General features: G+C 33.9%; 1 protein-coding gene across 3 annotated transcripts in view; it reads left to right on the forward strand.

Annotated features, from left to right (window-relative positions):
• LOC126741170 (piezo-type mechanosensitive ion channel component-like) overlaps positions 1–19,850 on the forward strand; it is a 213,716-nt gene that overhangs the window by 88,333 nt on the left and 105,533 nt on the right. For all 3 annotated transcript variants that reach the window (XM_050447517.1, XM_050447518.1, XM_050447519.1), the window contains 3 exons: positions 3,059–3,364; positions 4,071–4,272; positions 4,323–4,599. In XM_050447517.1, coding sequence (XP_050303474.1) covers positions 3,059–3,364; positions 4,071–4,272; positions 4,323–4,599 — 785 coding nt within the window. The remainder of the gene's footprint in view (positions 1–3,058; positions 3,365–4,070; positions 4,273–4,322; positions 4,600–19,850) is intronic.

A 19,850-nucleotide genomic window follows, 5' to 3' on the forward strand; every position in this document is an offset into this window, starting at 1 on the left:
AATAGTCATTTGGTGACAAATCGGGACGTCTTATAGGCTATTTAATATTGCCAGTCTCAGTAATAAGGCGGTTGAGAAAAATATTTATTAAAAGTTCTTTTACTCTAACCGCATTATGAGCAGGACAGCCATCTTGTTGAAAATAGACTGATCCGAGGTCTATATCAGGGAGGAGTTGAACGGTTAATCGCTTGATCGTGTTGAATCCAAAACTAAAGCAGTACAAACCATTTCTTCCTGCCGCGCCGTTCTATCTCCTGAACCCTTTCAATAGGTGGTTCTTGAGCTTTGATGTGACAATTTCTACATTCTTGGAGTATTGCCTCCAAGAAGATGTCTTAAAATTTGGCACGACATTTTAAAAAGATACTTATCGCGCCGCTTATCAACCCGAAAGTAAGCGAGAAGCGGTATTTCCATTTATAATGCCTATATGTAGTCTTCTATTCGCCAATCTGTATACTCTCTAGACCCTGGTTCCAGAAGATTCGCGAACCCTTTACAGGTCTCAAGAGATGTCTATGATTTCTTTATTCCTTTATTAAAACGCCGACAATAGTAGAGGCGTTCTGGTTTGGTAGAGGGTATAACCCATTTGCTGAAGTAGATGGTCACGTTGTATTTATTCCCTATTTCTGATTCGGGAAATGGAATGGCAATGCCAATAGCAATTCTTTCATAGGAATTTCCCCCGGTGTACAAACGCGTCAAAGGGTTCTGCATTTTTGCAGCCCATTTCTTAGCGCACATACAATGCATTTTTGACCCCAGTTTCTTACATCTGCCTTGCTATTGACACAGTAAAATCTTTCCCTTACTTTTTCCAGGATCTTTGTTACTCCAAGATGATTCCCTGACACACCGGGATGGATTTCCTCTTGCAGCTCCGAAATCCGACATTTAGGCACAAAGAGTATCTTTTCTCGTTGCCGACCAGACCAAGTTTCCACCTTCCAAAATTAGTCTCATTGTGCCTATCATGACTTCATATTGGAAGAGTAATTGGCAACACTTTCCCAAATTGGCTTCTTCCGTTCCCTTATCCAACTTAGGACTATCTGGATATCGTTAGACTAGCTGGAGCATATTTCTCCTCTGCTGACAAGGACTGTAGTCCGCTGAGCAGGGTGTTCTTAATTGAGCGTCTGCATTTTCATGGCTGCATTTTCCCTCTTTGGTGTTCAATATCAAAGTTAAACCTCTGATTAAATTAAAATTCAAAAAATCTGTTACGCTCTGGCGTGGACAGCGTCTTACTAAAATAACTAGTGATTTTTTCTTTTTGGCCATTCTAAATTTGAGACAGCACAGCTCCTATGCTCACGTTGCTCGCGTGCTAGCGTCAGTTTCCAGTACAAATATTCCTTCAGGTAAGGGATAGCTCAGGATAGGTGCGCTTGTCAGAGCCTCTTTTGATGGTCGAAAGCTTCCCGACAGTTTTGGGACAATTTTCGTTCTCCTTCTTCAGCCTGGTCAAAGTCCTTGCGATATTAAGAAATCTAAAGCACCGGTAATAAGGAAATAATAATAATAATTAATAATATTAAAAAGCTGAGTAGCTCATGCTAGGGTTTAGGAACCGGTCAATTTTTGATGGTCTCGACCTTTGCTTTGCTAACCGCAACTCCATGACTGAAATTTATATTATGAAAATATTTTTAGAATGGCTTTCCGGTTGATGTCTAGAGTTGCAAACTGTCGAAGTATTCCTGAAACTGCAGAGCAGTATTCGAACTCCGTGCCCTTCTTTAATATTATAGGATGATGATTTAACATTCAGTACTCTCAAAGCAATATTTCTACCAGTACGTACAAGAGTCTTTTCGACTACTCTTCGTCGACCAACAGCCTCATCATGTATTATAGGTTCTAACATAACTATTTCACCATCTGTGATCTGGCGATCAACGCAGCCATTCAAAACGACCTCCCTTCGTTTTAATATCAAAGATTTTAGAGATTAAAACCTTGGCGATTAAGACCTTGGCGGTATTTACTATGGGTTGCTGAATACAGGTCGATGAGCGCCCCTTCGCATCGACCTTCTTTAATTTTCCGGATTGCTTGGAGTTAAACTAGCGCCTTCTGGACAGTGCCTTCTTATGTGACCTGCTTTGCCACATTTCCAACACTCTAACTTCCTATCCTAGAGACTACGTCCTCCAATCGCCTCCTTTGGCAGCTTCGAATTCAAACGCCCTGTTAATGCGTCTACTAGCTTAGGTGGATATGCTAGTAGTAAGCCTTGCCTCATTTCCATCCCGAAATTTTCTAACTGTCAAACGTTCCATGATTCTTTCCTAGATATCTGGATATGCCAGTCGAACCAAACCTGCAATATCAACTTCAAATTCTTGCCAGGACGGCCCTGCCTTTGTCACCGACTTTTTAACTGGGTGTGGTAGATTTGTTCCAAGTAGAGCCATAACGCATATTCAGATGCCTCACTAGATGACTATAAACTTCTTGTCTTTCGGGAAACATTCTTGGCAGGATGGCAGCAGCATGGCAACGCTATAATTGACTATCGGAAAAGTTAAATGAAACAAAAACACGTAGTCAGCGTAAGAAATATTTTCGCATCTGCTTAGCGGTTTCGGCAGCCATTCGTAGACCATCATCAGGGCTATGACGTCTCATCGTTAATGACATTCGGACCTTAATGCTTAGAGGGCGATGTACGTTCTGTTTAGTTGATAAATTTGCAGAAACAAAGTACTGTTATTTTGTGATATATTTGATATACTTTTCTTATACACCATAACTATTATACAACTATAAAGTTGTATTATAGTTATGGTAGCCACTTGTGGAACGATAGTCCAGTTTTTTTGCATATTCGTTTAAGTAGAGTTGTCCTTTTCATGAAGTCACAGCCCTGATGATGAATGTGTGAATTATGTAAAAAAATATTTTTTTTCACTAGCGCTGGGGAATTTTGGTACCAACAATTACCTTTGCAAGTAATAGGTTTTTCGGGACTGTATTAGATTTTTTTTTAAATGAAGAGAGATATTTTAATATAAAGAGAGATATTTTTATAATTATTTTTATTTAGGCAAGGAATGGTAAAGAATACAATATCACCCTCAATACAGCTGACTGGGTGGGGTTCCACCAATCTCAATATGGCCCGGATTATGCTGATGGCCCCCAACTAATGTGGTGTTTCATTTTTATTGGTTTCGTTACATTAGACCGGATTATTTCGCTTCGATATAAAAGACGAGTTATTTCCGGTATGGAGTCTCCGATCACTCAGAACGTCATGTTCCCAGAAGTGACGAGCGAGAATTGTCATAACAGTACCGGGAATATGTTGAAGTATTTGTTTGATAATATATTTTTTAAATTCGGATGTGAGGTAATAAATAGTATTAAATTTTACAACTATAGTTTATAACCTTAACTTAGAAGACGAGTCGTCAAAATAAAGCAATTTTTCATTTTGTTCAATAAAGCTAATCATTGAAGTCAAAACTATTTAAGTGTAAAATTAGTCAACTCAACAAAATAATAGAATTTAAAGAAATCGTTTATGATTCTCAAAGAGACCTTTGTTAAAGTAAATAAAATAAAAACGTCGACAGTTACACAGTATGTAGTTATCGTTTACCGTTAATGTCTTAATGATATGTTCAAAGAGAAACATTAAACTTGAAATCTGTTTTAAATTTAAGTTTTCTGGAGATTATTATTAGAACATAAAAATATATTTAAACTAAAATTATTTGAAATAAATAAAAACAAAAGGCCTCACTTTAAACATAGATATAGGCAAGTAGCACTTGTAGTACAGAAAAAAACAAATATCAGCCAAGTGAGGGAACCTAAGAATTCTCTTAGCATAGTTTGCTTATTATGGAGTCTCAAACTTCCCAGCACTTTTTGAAAGACATTAGAAGTTATCTGAAATACTGTAACCTATATTTATTGTTTAGAGAAAGAAATTGTTTTTATATTTAAAAAATACACATTTTTATACTGTGCTACTTAATTTTTACTACGGCTCTTATTTTGACGCGTTGTCGGCCATGACTTCACTGTAATCTTATTTTTTTAAACTTTAGATAACATTTATTTACATGTGCTTTGCAACAGCAGCTCGAATGGATGCGCTATCCATTGCTACCATGATTTGGCTTTTAATAATGTTCTCATTAAAAAGAATCTGGATTAAACGATTTTGGCTAATTTTGTTGCTATTGTTTTCCATCCTTATTCCATTACAGTATACGATTACATTAAGTTGGTGGCCCAAAAACTTCTACAGTAAGTTTTCGTGTTGGCCTAAACAATCACCATTAATTTCAGTATTTTAGGTTCAATGTCTAAATATTGGACCTCAACGGATTTTCTTTTGCGAATCCAACAGTTTTGCTACCTGAGCAATATGATTCATCCACCGAAAAAGAATAAACTAAATTGGGATTACATGCTCTTACAATTCATTTCCAGTCAGTGGTTGGTCTTTTTAGAGGAGAATAAATATAAAAAAAATAATCCTGATGAAGCGGATGGACCTAATGATGATGTGTCCTATAAGTTGGAGGATACCAATGTTAAAAATCCAGTGCCTGATTTCGTTACTTATACAAGGTAAGAAGATTATTTTTTATATAGCTACATATCGGCTATTTTATTCTTTACGAGCCTGAACTTATTGAAGTATAACCATAGATGTAAATAGTTCTATAACTAAGAATAGTAGTATAACTTCCTTATATACGCACGATTGAGTTGGCAAATGCGTTACGAAAGCGTTACGAAAAGTTGGATCAGGCGAGGCGAACGGTAGTTGAGAAGGAGATATGAGTTAATGAAGATAGCAAGAGAGAGTTACGGTTCGTATATTACTGTAGGAACAAGAGAGGGCCGTGCATTTTCTTTCTTTCTTCCTCTCATAGCCAGTGCATGGAATATATACCGGGTGACACAGAAAATAGAGAACCTTCATAACTTTTTTACTTTTCAAACTAATCAAATGAAATTTGGTATATCGATAGAATAGTTAGTTATAAGAGCATCTTTTGACATACTCTATTATGTTCCATCGCTTCCGGTTTATCAGAAAGTGACACTAACTTTTTTATTTTAAATGAGATAAATAGTTTATTATTACGTAACTTGACAGAAAATAATATTCTGAGAATAATGATACCCCATTTGCTACTTTTTGTTTTATACTCATAGAAAACATGATTTTTTTAAATTTCAAAATAGGATGGTATGAATGCGTGGAAAGTTCAAATTTTTATTCAAGTAATCACGAATAAATAATATTCATTGTATTTTATTACTTTATTTTAAATCTTTTACACATCTATTTAAAATTTCCAAACCAGTATTTTTGGCCTTTACATTATTTCTTTAAATAGCACGTTGTTGGGAACACCACTTTTGAAATGCAGATTTCTTCCCAATAATTTTATATATTTTTTTTGTCGATCTTTTTCGATATCTTAATACTTATTATTTTATTTATCTAACATAACGTGGGTGCACACAAACGGTTAACAGAAAAAATATTAGGTTTATAATTTATTCTAATATAAAACTTTTTACATGTATTGTTCGAAATGACCTCGTTCTTGCCTAATGAAAGTACGTATGCGGGGAAATGTAAAGTACGGCATATCAACTTTTTCTTCATTGGTAAACATTTCTAATATCAAGAAACACTAAAATTCTTTCAAAAAACTGCGGCAAGTTTTTTTAAATAATAATTGCGGTTTGAAGAACGCATCAAAACGCAGCCTCCTATTCAAGAAATCAAAGCCTTCTATGCCATTTTTATTAATTAAATGTGTTTATTTATGTGACTTAGTTTTTTTCTTCTTATGGGCTTATTTATTAACCGATTTAAGAAATAATCATATCAAATTATTGGGAAAAAGAAACCGCATTTCAAAAGTAGTTATTCCCAATAATCAGAGTCGGACTGGCCCGCCGGGCAGCATATTCATATTCTGCCAACGTAATACGACTTCGGCTGGAGTCGTCCCGTGAGCCGTAAAGCGTTGGCAAATTATGAGCATCGCAACTTGATGTTGGCAATTTATGTCTGTCTAAGCACCAGACATAATTTGAATAATTTAATTGAATTAGATGCATAATAGACAGTAATTATCTGAAGAAAAAACGAACAAAAAGTGATATAAGAATAATTTAAAATTTCTCAAAATACACATTTTAACAAAATTAATAACTTAACAAACACTGATCCTACTTTTCTTCCACCTGTTAAATTTCTGCGTCCACTGATTGATGTTTTTCTTCTTGCAACAGAAGTTGGCTGCACAGCAATTTTCTTCCCTTTTCTGGATACGAATTGTCTATTTTTCGCATTTACACCCTGATATTTGAAAGCTGTGTAAAGCCCTGACATTAAAGAACCAGAACTTCTACCGTAAACCTGGGAATTATGCAGAAACGTTTTAATTGCTGGATAAAAATTAACTGGGTCATTATTCAAATGGTCCATTACTTTTTCGTTAATGATTTCCGATCTCTCTTGACGTCTTTCACATTCTCTTCGGATATATTGTTAACACTAATAATTGTTCTATAATTATTATTATTATATTCTATAATTATATATTCCTGAAACAGATTTTCTTTTTAGTCTTGTTGCATAATTTGTATGTCGGTAGTTTGAGGGGTACAGATAGGATTAATATCAATGTCATCAATTTTCTTCAATTTTTCCAAAATCAGTGGGGCAAATGTTTGCGCAAAAGGTTTCATATTGGTTGCAATTTCATACATAATTTTTTTAGTGGTAGTGGTTAACGTACTCACTACATCAACAACATGAAAACATTTTATAACTGCAGACTGGTGTTTGCACAGTTTTCCAGTTGTTCCTTGTAAACAAGTACAGATGCACGATAACATATCTACAAAATAGTGAACACCGGAATCTGAAGAGCTCTGAACAATATACTCTGTTACATTTAAACATTTTATTTTATCCAAGGAAACGTTTTTCTCGTCAGGGCATAAATGCCTTAATCTACTTTGATGTTCTCTATTTAGAATTATATTAAGTATTCTCTGTTTGTAATACGTTTCAAAGTTCGTAATAACAAAATCTGTTAGCTGTGTTAGATTAAAGACTTTTGTTCTTTCTAATGGAATATCCTTGAACAACCTGAACATAACCTCTACGTAATTATTAGTATCTGAGCCTCGACTCTCGAGTCATTAGTGTTTGTCTATAATAGAAGCACCACGCATGAATTTTTGTATCTATCATATTCTGAATGTATATTGCCAATTGTGGATACTTGCATTCATTGAAGAAGCGTTCTATGTTTAACTTCACTTGCTACTCTGACGTTGAAGTCAATATGTCCTTAAAGTTTTTGTACAGCCTTTGCCTATCATCTTTTTTGATCAGATTTTTCGATGCAGTCAGCCATCTCCATACTGCCTTTAACACGTGAAAAGAACAAAGCAGAAGCTCTGCCTGTGCCCAATGTTTTTTTCAAATACTTCTTTCACTGAGGTCATCATCAGTTAATATTATTTTTGGAGAAATTCTTCGAGGCATGATTGCCTTCAAATTCTCAACTGCTTCATCAAATAACTCTTGTTTCTGACTACTAGAGATGATACATCCAACTGGAATGCCACCTGCTGGAGACTGCGTTGCAAAAAAGTAAATCTTGTGATTTTGCACGTCGCAGTTTCCTGATGCATCAACAAATAAAATTTCTGAGGCCTGTGTAAGGTACTGACCAGCTCGTTGCATTATTGGTGCATAAACAGACCGCATAATGATCACTAATACGAATAATTTTAGAAAGAGTACTTTTATTTTTCATTAAGTTATTTTCTAAAGTTAGGAGCATGGCTTCTCCAGTTCGTTCTCCATAGTTTTTTATGTTCAGCCCATAAATTGGAAAAATCAGTTTTGGTCAGGAGAAAATGCCGGTCTAAAATAATTTTTTCGTAGTTGTCGCCTATTTATTCCATCTTGATACTAGTGTATGTGTGATAGGCAGTTGCAGTACAATGTCCTTTCTCAAAAAGTTCAAAAATATATTTTTTTGTTTCGTTGCCTATAGGTCTTTTCAACAAGGCTGCTCCACTTTCTATGGCGTGATTATGTTCTTCATAAAAATTTACAACGCAGGACCATGTACTTGCATTATCCATAGGCTTTTCTAATACAATTTTCATTTTGGCAGGACAGTCAATATTACGAGACTTCTTTGTTGTACGCGATTGTTTAACTTTGAAATGGCAATGGTAATAGCGTCTAAATATGTTTTTTTTAGATTTTTTCAAAGGTGTTCTAACAGTCGTCGTAGCTCGCCAAGTAACTTTTGTTATTTTTCCTAATTCAGTTACCCATTTCTGTAAAAAATTATATAAGTTGTAATACCTAATACTTATATCAATTTCTGAGTCGATAATCGCATAAAGTTATGAACTTAACTGTGTTTTAAACATGATATACCTAACCCTTGAGATAAAAGTAGTTTTTTTTCATTTTCTAGCGAAACCATTTTTTTGAGATATTCTTTATTTAAAAATAAGCCTAATGACAATTTGTAAACTTAAAAAAAAGAGAAAACAAAAAGTAAAAACTTATTGCAAAATTTAAAAAATTAGCATAAAAAATTCACTAAAGACCGACAAATGAACATTCTACCTATATGCAAGCGTGCGTTGTAAGCACTAACCGCAGTACTAAAGAAAAGGCGCCTAATTTCACACAGTTTTCTAATTTCGGAAAGTATATCGTATCTCTAATGCCATCTAAGTTGAGCTTCCGAAATCTCTGTGGAACTTTGTAGCGCTGGCGCTCTGCGATATACAGTAGGCTATCCATCTAAACATTTGCATCTCTTCTATAAGCCGATCTATGGTTTGAGGATATGCATTTAAGTGGATTTTTTTCTCGAAAACAAAGCAAGACATCAAAGAAAATTAAAACTCAAAAAAATCTATTTTTAGGTGCTTAATCCAAGAAATATACAAAATACATTTTCTAAGACGCCACTGGACTTAATAAATTTAATTAAATTAGATCTAAAATTAGTCTCTTATTACTACAAATGATCTTACAACAAAATTATATAAGTAAAGGATATTTACAAAAAACAATTTTTTGAAGATTTTTTTTAACGCGCTGTATATCATAAAAAACGAACGATTTGATTCCTCTTTTATATTATTGTCTTAAAATCACTCGAATAATTATCTCTCAAATTTATTGTATAGATATACTTGGTAACCACTATGTGTAACACAATATTGTTGCAATAATATTAACCGGCGATCTAACCTCAGAAGCGCCAGTTGCTTAAATTAAAAATTATTAACAGTACATTGATATATATATAGCCCTTTAATACCCTTTTAAAGGTCAAAGGACTAAATTTCCAAATAAAGGACTATCCTTTAAAATAAAGGGCGGTTGGCAATTGTAGCTGCAATCTTAATTTGAATTTCTAATCGATAACAACAAAAAGTTATCATAAATTAGGCGCCTTTCCTCTGCATTAAAGTCATTTAACTTTGTGCCTCTTTGTTGCAAAATTAACTTTTTATTTTCTGCTCCAACAACCATTATTACATTATCAACCGAAATTTAGTTCATATGTGTATAAAATCAGTACAACATATAGCTATGTGTTCCTCACCGGTGAGGTTATGTTAATAATAAAAAACAACTTACATCTACTTCTTCTTCAGTATTAATGTTAATTCTGAATTCACTTTGGCTGACATCAAAATAATTGTACTCTGGAGGCCTCTGGATAGACATAATGGTCAATTTTTAAACAATTTTTACCAGGCATTAACCGTACATTAACCGCCAAATTTTAAGTGAATAATATGTAAATAAACTATCGTATACTTTGGGCGGCATGGAATATAATCTGCCTTGCCAACGTTATAAGTCCAATTTATAGTCCAATTTAATCATATTTTGCAAACGGTAGGCTCGAACATTTGCGACTTCAGCCGAAGGATCTATTACGTTGGCAGAAAATGAATATGCCGCCGGGCAACCGGGCATTTGCCCGGTAGGCCCCCACCTTCTAAATGTAAAAGGACCCCTATTAAAACTATTAAAAACACAAAAACATAGAACAACAAAAAGTTTACACATAGACTGGCAAATTGCCCCTAGTGAGTAACCATTAAAGCATAAGCCATTAAAAAATAAGAAGAAGAGAAACAAATCGCGGGGAATCCCCAGCCTCCAGCCAGGGATTCCCCGCGATCGCTTCCTGGCGACTTGTGTGTATGTTTACGTATGCACTACGTTTGAGACTTATTTCTGTTCGTATTGAATAAGTTTTCCTTGCAGTTTTTTTTGTTAATAATTTTTATGAAGGTTTAGTGTGAAAGTGTGACGGTGTCTCTGCTGTACAGTGTACCATAAGCAAGTCAGTAAGTTAAATTTTTTTTTCTATTACGTGTTATTTGCCTATTTAAAAGATTTGTATGTGTTAATCGTTAATGTCATCATGTTTTTAGGATAGAAAATAATGTCTAGCAAGAACGATGAACTGTCCGAAGCCGAACCACCCCTAAAAAAGCAAAATCAGTTTTTGTCCGGTTCACAAAAAAAAACTAAAAGAAAAAAAGCTATGGAGACTGCATCAGCATCCTCCATGAACATCACGTCATTTTTTAATCTAAAAGAGCCTTTACCTACTAGTAGCCAAAATGTCATCAATCATAGCAGTGTAGTTGCAGACAAAGGTAATAACTATAGTTCCTTGGAGCCTGATGTTCAGGATTCAACAGATTCGGCTTATAAAATATCAGAAGCTTCGGCTTTGTTATCTTCAAACTCTTCGGATTCAGAATCGGATTTATCGGAAAATGAATATGACGTTATGGAATTAACAGATATTTCAACTAAGACAAATAATGTAATACAATTTTTTTCTCCTCCTACCCACGCAACAGTACAAGAAAAGCTAAATTTTGTTAAACAACATCCAAATCAACCCACTTATTTCGATTATCCTAAGCTGCCGTTTAATCCCAAATTATACCAGAGAAAATTACCAAACGGGGAATTCGTTGTTAGAAACTGGTTGTCTTATTCTGTGGAATTAAATAAGCTGTTCTGCTCTATTTGCATGGTTTTTAGTAATGTTAAAAATACACAAACATTTAGTTCAGAAGGAATGAGCGACTTTCGGCATTCAACTCAACGTGTTAAAGAGCATGAAGAGTCGCTCGGTCATTCCTTATCTGTGCAAGCCTACTTTAGGGCAATAAGCAATCAAAATATCGAGGTAAAAATAAATGTTGATCTGGTTAATCAAAGAAAAAGTGAAATAATTAATAACAGAGAAATCGTAAAAAGAATCATTGATATAATTCTTTTTATTTCCAAGCAACACCTTGCGTATCGAGGTAAAGAAGAAAGTAGCAGCTCATTAGCTACTACGAATTTTAAAATCAACCGTGGCAACTTTCTTGAACTATGTTTGTTGCTAGCAAAATATGACAATATTATGAAAACCCATATCAATAAAATTTCTTGTCGAAAACATGATAACAAACAAGGTAGAGGGTCTTATTTAACTTTTCTTAGTAAAACATTTGTTAACAAAGTTATTCTATCTAGTTTTTTTGAAACAGAAAATATTTTTAGAAATTCGAAAGGCCACAGTGCAAATTGATTCAACTCAGGATGTAAGTGTAAGGGAACAGTGGTGCTATTATTGCAAGATATAGAAGTGAAGTATAGCGGGTTAAGGACAGAAATCAAACATCAAGATTTGAAATTAGCCGACGTTTCGACGTTTATTTACCTCTTTTTCAAGGCTGAAAGAGATACAATTGGTACAAAATGGTGAAAGCAATAGTTATTAATACAATAGTTAAGAAACCACCCAAACAAAAACACAAATAAACGGAGACTAAAGCATAAAAGTTAAAATTAAGACGACTTACCAAATTTACATTTTAGAGGGGTTTACGTAACAACTAAAACCTAGTGACATCTCCATCATCATCACTCAATAAATCAATCACACCAGCTAGATATTATTATCCGCTTACACAGATATACCTAAAAGTCTTTTGCTGAGAATTATTGAATATTTATTCGATAGCAGTTATTTTTCTTTCGGTGGTCAGTTCTACCAACAACTGGATGGTTCAGCTGTGGGCAACCCTGCCAGCCCAGTTTTGGCAAATTTGGGAACTAACATAGTTCCCAATTTACCTTTTAAATTGGCTTTCATTTAAATATATGTTGATGACACAATTTTGGCGTGCCCATCTAACAAAACAAATGAACTTTTAAATCATTTTAATGATTATCATGACAAGCTTAAGTTTACCATGGAATTAGAAAATAATAATTGTATACCATTTTTGGATATTATGGTAGAATGGAACACCGATGGGGCTTTAACAACTAATTGGTACACAAAACCTTCATCTTCAGGCAGAGTAATTAATTACCTATCATCACATCCAATGTCAAACAAAATAGGAATTATTAAAAACCTATTGTTTAGATCTTATAAATTGAGTAGCCCGAAGTATCATGAATCTAATACAATGAAAATTAAAGGTTTTTTAAGAAATAACAATTACCCCACACCATTGGTAAATAGAGTTATCAACAATTTTAAACTTTTAACAGATACACAACTGGTAAGGAGTAAAGAAACAACATATTTCAGATTTCCATATGTAAAATCATTTTCAGAACAAATCCAACGACACATCCGGGAAAAAAATTACAATTTTAATCTGGCTTTTTATAACATAAACTCAAGCAGTGTATTGTTTTCCCAATTAAAAGATCGTACTCCCCTTGAGTTAAGCTCAGGTTTGGTATACCGTATACCTTGTCGTAATTGTGAACAGTGTTATATAGGTATCACTAGGCAGCAGTTAAAGAACAGACTATAGCAGCATCAATATGATTGTAGAGTCATAAATATGAACAAAAAGACCGCTTTAACACAACATCACTTTTCCACAGGGCATAACTTCAATTTTGATGATGTTAGCATAGTTGATAGAGAGAGGCACTATATTAAACGCAATATCAGTGAAATGATACACATCCAATTACATAATTCTGTTAATCACCGAACTGATACTCAGGGCTTAAGTACACAATATAATCACATCTTAAAGCTGTATAAATCCAAACTGTTAAGTACTTAAATTTTCAACGAGCCCAGGTAATATTAAAACTATTTTACAGGCATAAAAAGAATGTGTATCATTTCTGCTTTATAACAACAAATTCTGCGTACAGTTACTACTAAACACTGACTTAGAAGGTGCCATTATTTACTATAATTACTATACGTACTACTTATTTATTGTGAATCATTCTGTGACATAGGCCAATTTTAGTTTATTTATGCTATGTGTTTTTTTTGGTTTTACTTAGTGGTTGTGCTGCGTGTTTTAGTTGTTACGTAAACCTCTAGTGTAAATTTGGTAAGTCGTCTTAATTTTAACTTTTATGCTTTAGTCTCCGTTTATTTGTGTTTTTGTTTGGGTGGTTTCTTAACTATTGCTTTCACCATTTTGTACCAATTGTGTCTTTTTCGGCCTTAAAAAAGACGTAAATAAACGTCGAAACGTCGGCTAATTTCAAATCTTGAGGTTTGATTTCTGTCCTTAACCCGCTATACTTCACTTCTACATCTATTGGAGGGACGTTAATTTTTGTACCATGCATTGCAAGATATGTTTATGATAGCAAAGTAAATGAACGTTTGATATCTCTGATAAATTTTAAAAAATCATCAGGTTTGGCTTTATACAACCATTTAAATGAAGAACTTAAATTAATGAATTTGGAAATCGCTAATGTTATTGGCTGTTCCTTTGACGGAGCCGCAAACACGTCTGGGCAATACAACGGACTACAGGCTCATATCAAAAATAACGCTAATAATTCGGTATACATTTGGTGCTATTCCCACGTCCTAAATTTAGTAGTATGTGATACAACAGAATGCGTAATTAAATGTAAAAATTTGTTTGGTCTTCTTAATCGCACTGCGGTCTTTTTTTCTGAATCTTATAAGCGTGATTCAGTGTGGAAAACTTAATGATTTTAGAACCTTAAAAAAGATTTGTAACACCCGTTGGTGGAGCAAAGCAAGGGCTTTGGAAATAATTTTCGGATCGCACCAAAATATATCCGATGAGCTATGCATCTATCCAGCCTGCTCAAAGCTAAAGAAATTTATTGACTTAATAAATAAGAAACCATGTATTATAGAAAAGGATACACTTATTGAAGAGAACTTTCGGGTACATAGAACAAGAAAAGTAAAAAAAATGCCTGAAGAAGATGCCTTCGACGAAATTTCCAAAATTACTGAGCTGGATCCTTACAAAGCTTTTGAAATTGAGACATGTAAAGCAATAATAAATCGGGTAACACAAAGTTTAGAAAACAGATTTGAAAAGCACAAAACCATTTATGATTCTTTTTACTTTTTTGATCCGCGAAATTTTGAGCAATTAGTAAAACAAACTGATCGTTTAGATAATAGCGTTTTTGAGGAAATTTCAAAACTGTCGGGATTACCTACTTCTTGCATTAAAACAGAACTGATTAATTTTGCAAAAAATTTTAAGGATCTAAAAATCCTGACAGAAGATTCGTCATGCTTACCAGAGGTATTTTATGTAGAAATAGAAAACAGTGAGTCCGAATCTGATGATGATGATAATAAAACTTCGCCAACTTCACAAAAGAAAAACTGTGCATGTTGCTTACATTGTTGTCTAAAAATACTTCTTGAACATAATTTGCATGTCGGAGCATATAGTCATCTGTATACAGTGCGAACGTAAAGGTTGGAATAAACTCATTTAAAATTCAGGGGTATGTTAAAAAAAAAACGCTCGGACATGTCGATTTTTATTTTTAACTGCGGGTTTTCTTACTATAATTTTATGTATACAGGGTGGCCCAAAAATAAGTTACGGTCATCAACGTAATTTTTTTAAATGTAAACACCTATTTTTTATTTTAGATTTAGGTTCTACATCAAATTTTAAGTACATTTCATGTACCATGTCCTACGTTTGATATACCTAATATCGATAATATAGATACCTAAACTCGACCGTTGACGATTGAACACAATAAAAGGCTATTTTTGGCAGAGTTATTTATATCAAGCAAGAATACATAAAAATATTTTAATTAATTTATTAAGTGTTTAAGATGGCTGTCACGAACCTCTTGGCATTATCCCAGTCGATGCTGAAATTCTTGTAAAACGTTATCGATAACAGAAGGTTCTATCAATCTTATTTCTTCCGTTATTCTAATTTTTAAGTCTTCAATGTTGTTTGGCCGATTAACATACACTTTGGACTTAAGATACCCCCACAAAAAAAAATCTAAAGGAGTCAGATCCGGCGATCTGGCCGGCCATTCAATTGCACCCCTCCGACCAATCCAACGTCCAGGGAAAACGGTATCCAGGTACTGGCGCACGGGACGAGTGTAATGGGCTGGAGCTCCATCTTGCTGATACCATAAGGAATTACCTAATATATCCGGGTCTTCTGGATCGGGGTATAGTGGCAAGGCATGGAACCAAGTCATTTTCTAAAAACTCTAAATACCTCTCACCATTCAAGTATCCTTCAAAGAAAAAGGGTCCTATAACCCTGTTTTCAATCACCCCCACGCAAACATTTACTTTTTGAGGGACTTGGCTGTGGCACTCCATCATCCAGTGCGGATTTTCAGTAGCCCAATATCGGCAGTTTTGCCGGTTTACACTACCATGAAGACAAAACGTTGCCTCATCAGAAAATACAATTTTTTTTGAAAATTGTGGATTAGCATGGCACAAGTCCATAAGTCTCTCACAAAATTCTAAACGCCTATCTGGGTCATCTTCATTTAGTTCATGAATCAATTGAACTTTGTAAGGGTGCCATTTATTTATACCTAAATACTTAACGACGGATGTCTGGGATATCTGATTTTCTAACGCAATATTGCGAGTCGTTTTATGGCAATCTTCTTCAACTGTCAGCAAAACATTTAGTTGCTTCTCTTCTGATATACTTGACCGACCTTTCGTTTAATTATCCCTGACATGACCCAAATCCCGATATTTCTGTTCTATTTTACTGACAGTACTTTGAGATATACGTGGCCTATCAGGATACTTGGCATGATAAATTTCACAGACTTCCATCTGAGTGCGCATCCTTACCTGTTTCCATAACCAATCATCATCAAAATCTCTATTCGCTCTCGCTCACTAAGACGTACCATTTTTTGAAATTTTAATTTTATCTTTTGATAAACTTAACACAAGCAAAACTTTGCTTAGGCATCTAAATCAAACTAAATTCACTCAAAATTATTTGATGTCAACAAATTGTGACAAGTTAATAATCAAAAACACCAACCACAAATGTAAATAACCAAACAATAACTGATAGGTTGCTTGATATAAATAACTCTTCCAACAATAGCCTTTTATTGTGTTCAATCGTCAACGGTCGAGTTTAGGTATAGGACATGGTATATGAAATGTACTTAGAATTTGATGTAGAACCTAAATCTAAAATAAAAAATAGGTGTTTACATTTAAAAAAATTACGTTGATGACTGTAACTTATTTTTGGGCCACCCTGTATACATAAAATTATAGTAAGAAAACCCGCAGTTAAAAATAAAAATCGACATGTCCGAGCGTTTTTTTTTTGAACATACCCCTGAATTTTAAATGAATTTATTCCAACCTTTACGTTCGCACTGTATAGTATACAAGTGTCTTTTGACATTATCTTGTACGCAAGTTGCTTGTGAGCGTGTTTTCTCCAAATTAAAATTAGTGTTAAATCGTCTTAGGTCCCTTTTAGGGCAAGAGTTAGTAGAAGCTTTTATAATAATAAGTTCAGAAGCAGATTTGCTTGAAGCTTTAGACTATGATCGTTTAATTGACAAAATTGCAAATTCTACGTCGCTGTTGCAAAAAAAAACTTCTTATCTAATAAGTGGATTTTTATAAATTTAACTTTTTGTTTTTTTGCCATTTTATGTTATAATTTTATAGGACTAGAGCTTGAGTTCCTGATTTCTGTTAACGTAGCTTTAATAGTATACTGCAGATAATAGAATATGTTCTTTGATTTTGTTTTAATATATAATAATTTAAACTTTTTATTTGGTTTTTTTTCCATGGGTAGATAATATACCCAGTTTTCTGGGCCTTATTAAGGTCTCTGCCCGGTAGGCCCTTATGCCACCAGTCCGACGCTGGCAATATGCTATATAAAAAAATAATTTTTTTCTATGAGTAGAAAACAAAACGTAGCAAATGAAAGGGTATCATTGTTATTGAGTATATGAGTATCAGAACATTATTTTCTATCGAAATACGTAATAATATACCAAGTGTCCCATTTAAATCACGAAAGTTAGTGTCACTTTCGGTTAAACTGGAAGTGACGAAAACCAACTAAATAGTTTGTCAAACAATGCTCTTATAACAATTAATTTTTTGAATTAAATTATAAATTCATTTTAAAGTTCATACTTTGTGAAATTTCGGGTGAATAATAAGAAATTATGGAATAAGAATAATGGCAAGAAGTGATATAGACTCTGAATATGAAAGTGGTGCTTCAGGACCAAAAAACCAACTTGGAAGAAATTCCGTACGGAAATTGTGCATAAATATACATATGAATGGAGCTAAAGAGGTTTTACTTCCGTCGTGTGGTTTCAAGCTTTCAACTATTTTTTTATTCAATATTTGAATTACAAAAGTATCGGTTATTAGAAATTAATCATGCTACTCTCAGTCAAAACTGTGTTGCTGTTTAAGATTATTGCTTATCATAAATATATAAATCCATAGAGGAAATCACAATTTTGTCCCATTGTCTTTGCGAGAGAGTGGACTTGTTTCTTAGTAACTACATCACAAGGAAACTGTGAACACAAGGACTGTTGTAGAAGCTTAGTGAAAATTATTTTTCGTTTCAAAAATTAAAAAGTTTAGTAAACTTTTATGAAAACTGATAAAACGTTAGATTTACCGCCGTAACCGCCATTAGGTACAAATTCTAGTTCTACATTCAGACTAGCCCCGTTCAGACACAGATGTGACATTATTTCCGAAGATTGTATTTAAAAAATATCTTTTATCTTTTAATGTTTATCCAGTTTATATAGTCTTTGTTGAAAGATTTCATTTATTTGTAGACTGCGTATATCAGTTACGATGAGTAAATCGTATAAATATTGTTTACCTTTACGTAAAAATACAATAGAAGCCACACACAAGATATTTATGAGCTTGACAATGGAAGGATTCGCAGAAGGAATGGTTAAAAGCATGTAGGAGAAAGGAAAACATAACTCAAAAAAGTGTTTAACATAAAACATAACTTACAAGTGTACAATGGTTTGGTCCAAAAAAAAATGAAATCAGTACTTATATTCAACTTGATAAAAAGAATCTGTAGTCAAATTACGAGACTAACAGCATTATGTAATATAAATAATCACATGAGAGACTTTAAGTGTAAATAACAGGACCTAGACAAATCTTTTTTGGGGGCTGAAAAATGCATGCTTTAATATGCTAGAAAAAATCGACACAAAGTTATAAGTTAAAAAAACGAAAGTGCTTTATTAATTCCTCTGTTCCGCACTTCCCCTAATCTCAGAAAGTGCAAATGTATTTTTACTTAGTGAACAGCGAGACAAGTAAAATTCGGATTATTCAAATTAAATGATAAAAAATATTTTCCTGTTAGATTTGGTATTGCAAATTAATATATTGATTTCTAAGAAGTCTTCTGCTCGGTTAACTGAAAATCTGAGTGGCCCGGACTGATATACTAGTACTGGCAGAGTGTTTTAAAATAATTCTTCAGTACACTATAAGAGACCATAAGGGAAATGAACGAACCGGATTGTAAAACTGTAAGTGTAATTGTCGGACTGCATTCCGCGCCAACCTAGGTCTCTCATATATCCGGCCGATCCTGGTTCGATAATTCTTATCAGCTAAAGAAGGCATTGCTTCCATCTCCCTAGTGCTTTAAAGAGTTGCCTTGGTTAGAACCCCGATTTTGACCAAAATCGGGGTTTATTATTAAAATTCCTCTACAAAATAACTTTACAAATTCCTGTAGAGTTTAATGTGTGCCCTGTGAATGATTTTGCCTACCAAAATTTGATTAACCTAGAAAATGGTGGTTTCTATTGTGCACGTTGTACAAAGATTTGAAACTTCTAGGATCCAACTCTTCGTTCTTTGCTCCAACAATGGCTCCTGAAAGAGATTGATAGCTTTGCGCCTTAATGATATACACAAATGTTACACAAATCGTTATTTTGTAACCCATTTACAAATGCATTGATGGCTATTTTATCGTTCACCGGCCTAAGAATATTACCAGTTTCCGTGTTACCCTCCGATTGCGGTAATTTGCAAAATTCGTTTAATAATTTAAACCTATAAATATTGCTTGATAAAGTTAAGTTTTACCGATAAAGGGTTTTTTAAAATAAAATAAGTACATTATAATATACAGATTAAGTACCTATACTACAGTTGTAAAAATATGCCGCCATTCTAATGCCAGTGACTGAAGACCACTTCTCTCTTTCTATTCTTAGTTATCTAGTCTACGGGCCAATCGCCAGGTTCGTTATGTCCTTGTCTATTTGCCTTTGAGAAATTAAGAGAGAATTGAGAAAAGTTATAAGTATGGTTACTGACCTGAATTTTTCTTCGCAATCAGGTTAAAGACCTTTATAAGTCCAGCCTCCGGGTTAGATTGGCGCATTTTAACCTTTCCCAATTTTTTGCGGAAGACGATATTTATTT

The sequence above is a fragment of the Anthonomus grandis genome, chromosome 10, assembly GCF_022605725.1.
Source record: "Anthonomus grandis grandis chromosome 10, icAntGran1.3, whole genome shotgun sequence".
Lineage (NCBI taxonomy): Eukaryota > Metazoa > Arthropoda > Insecta > Coleoptera > Curculionidae > Anthonomus > Anthonomus grandis.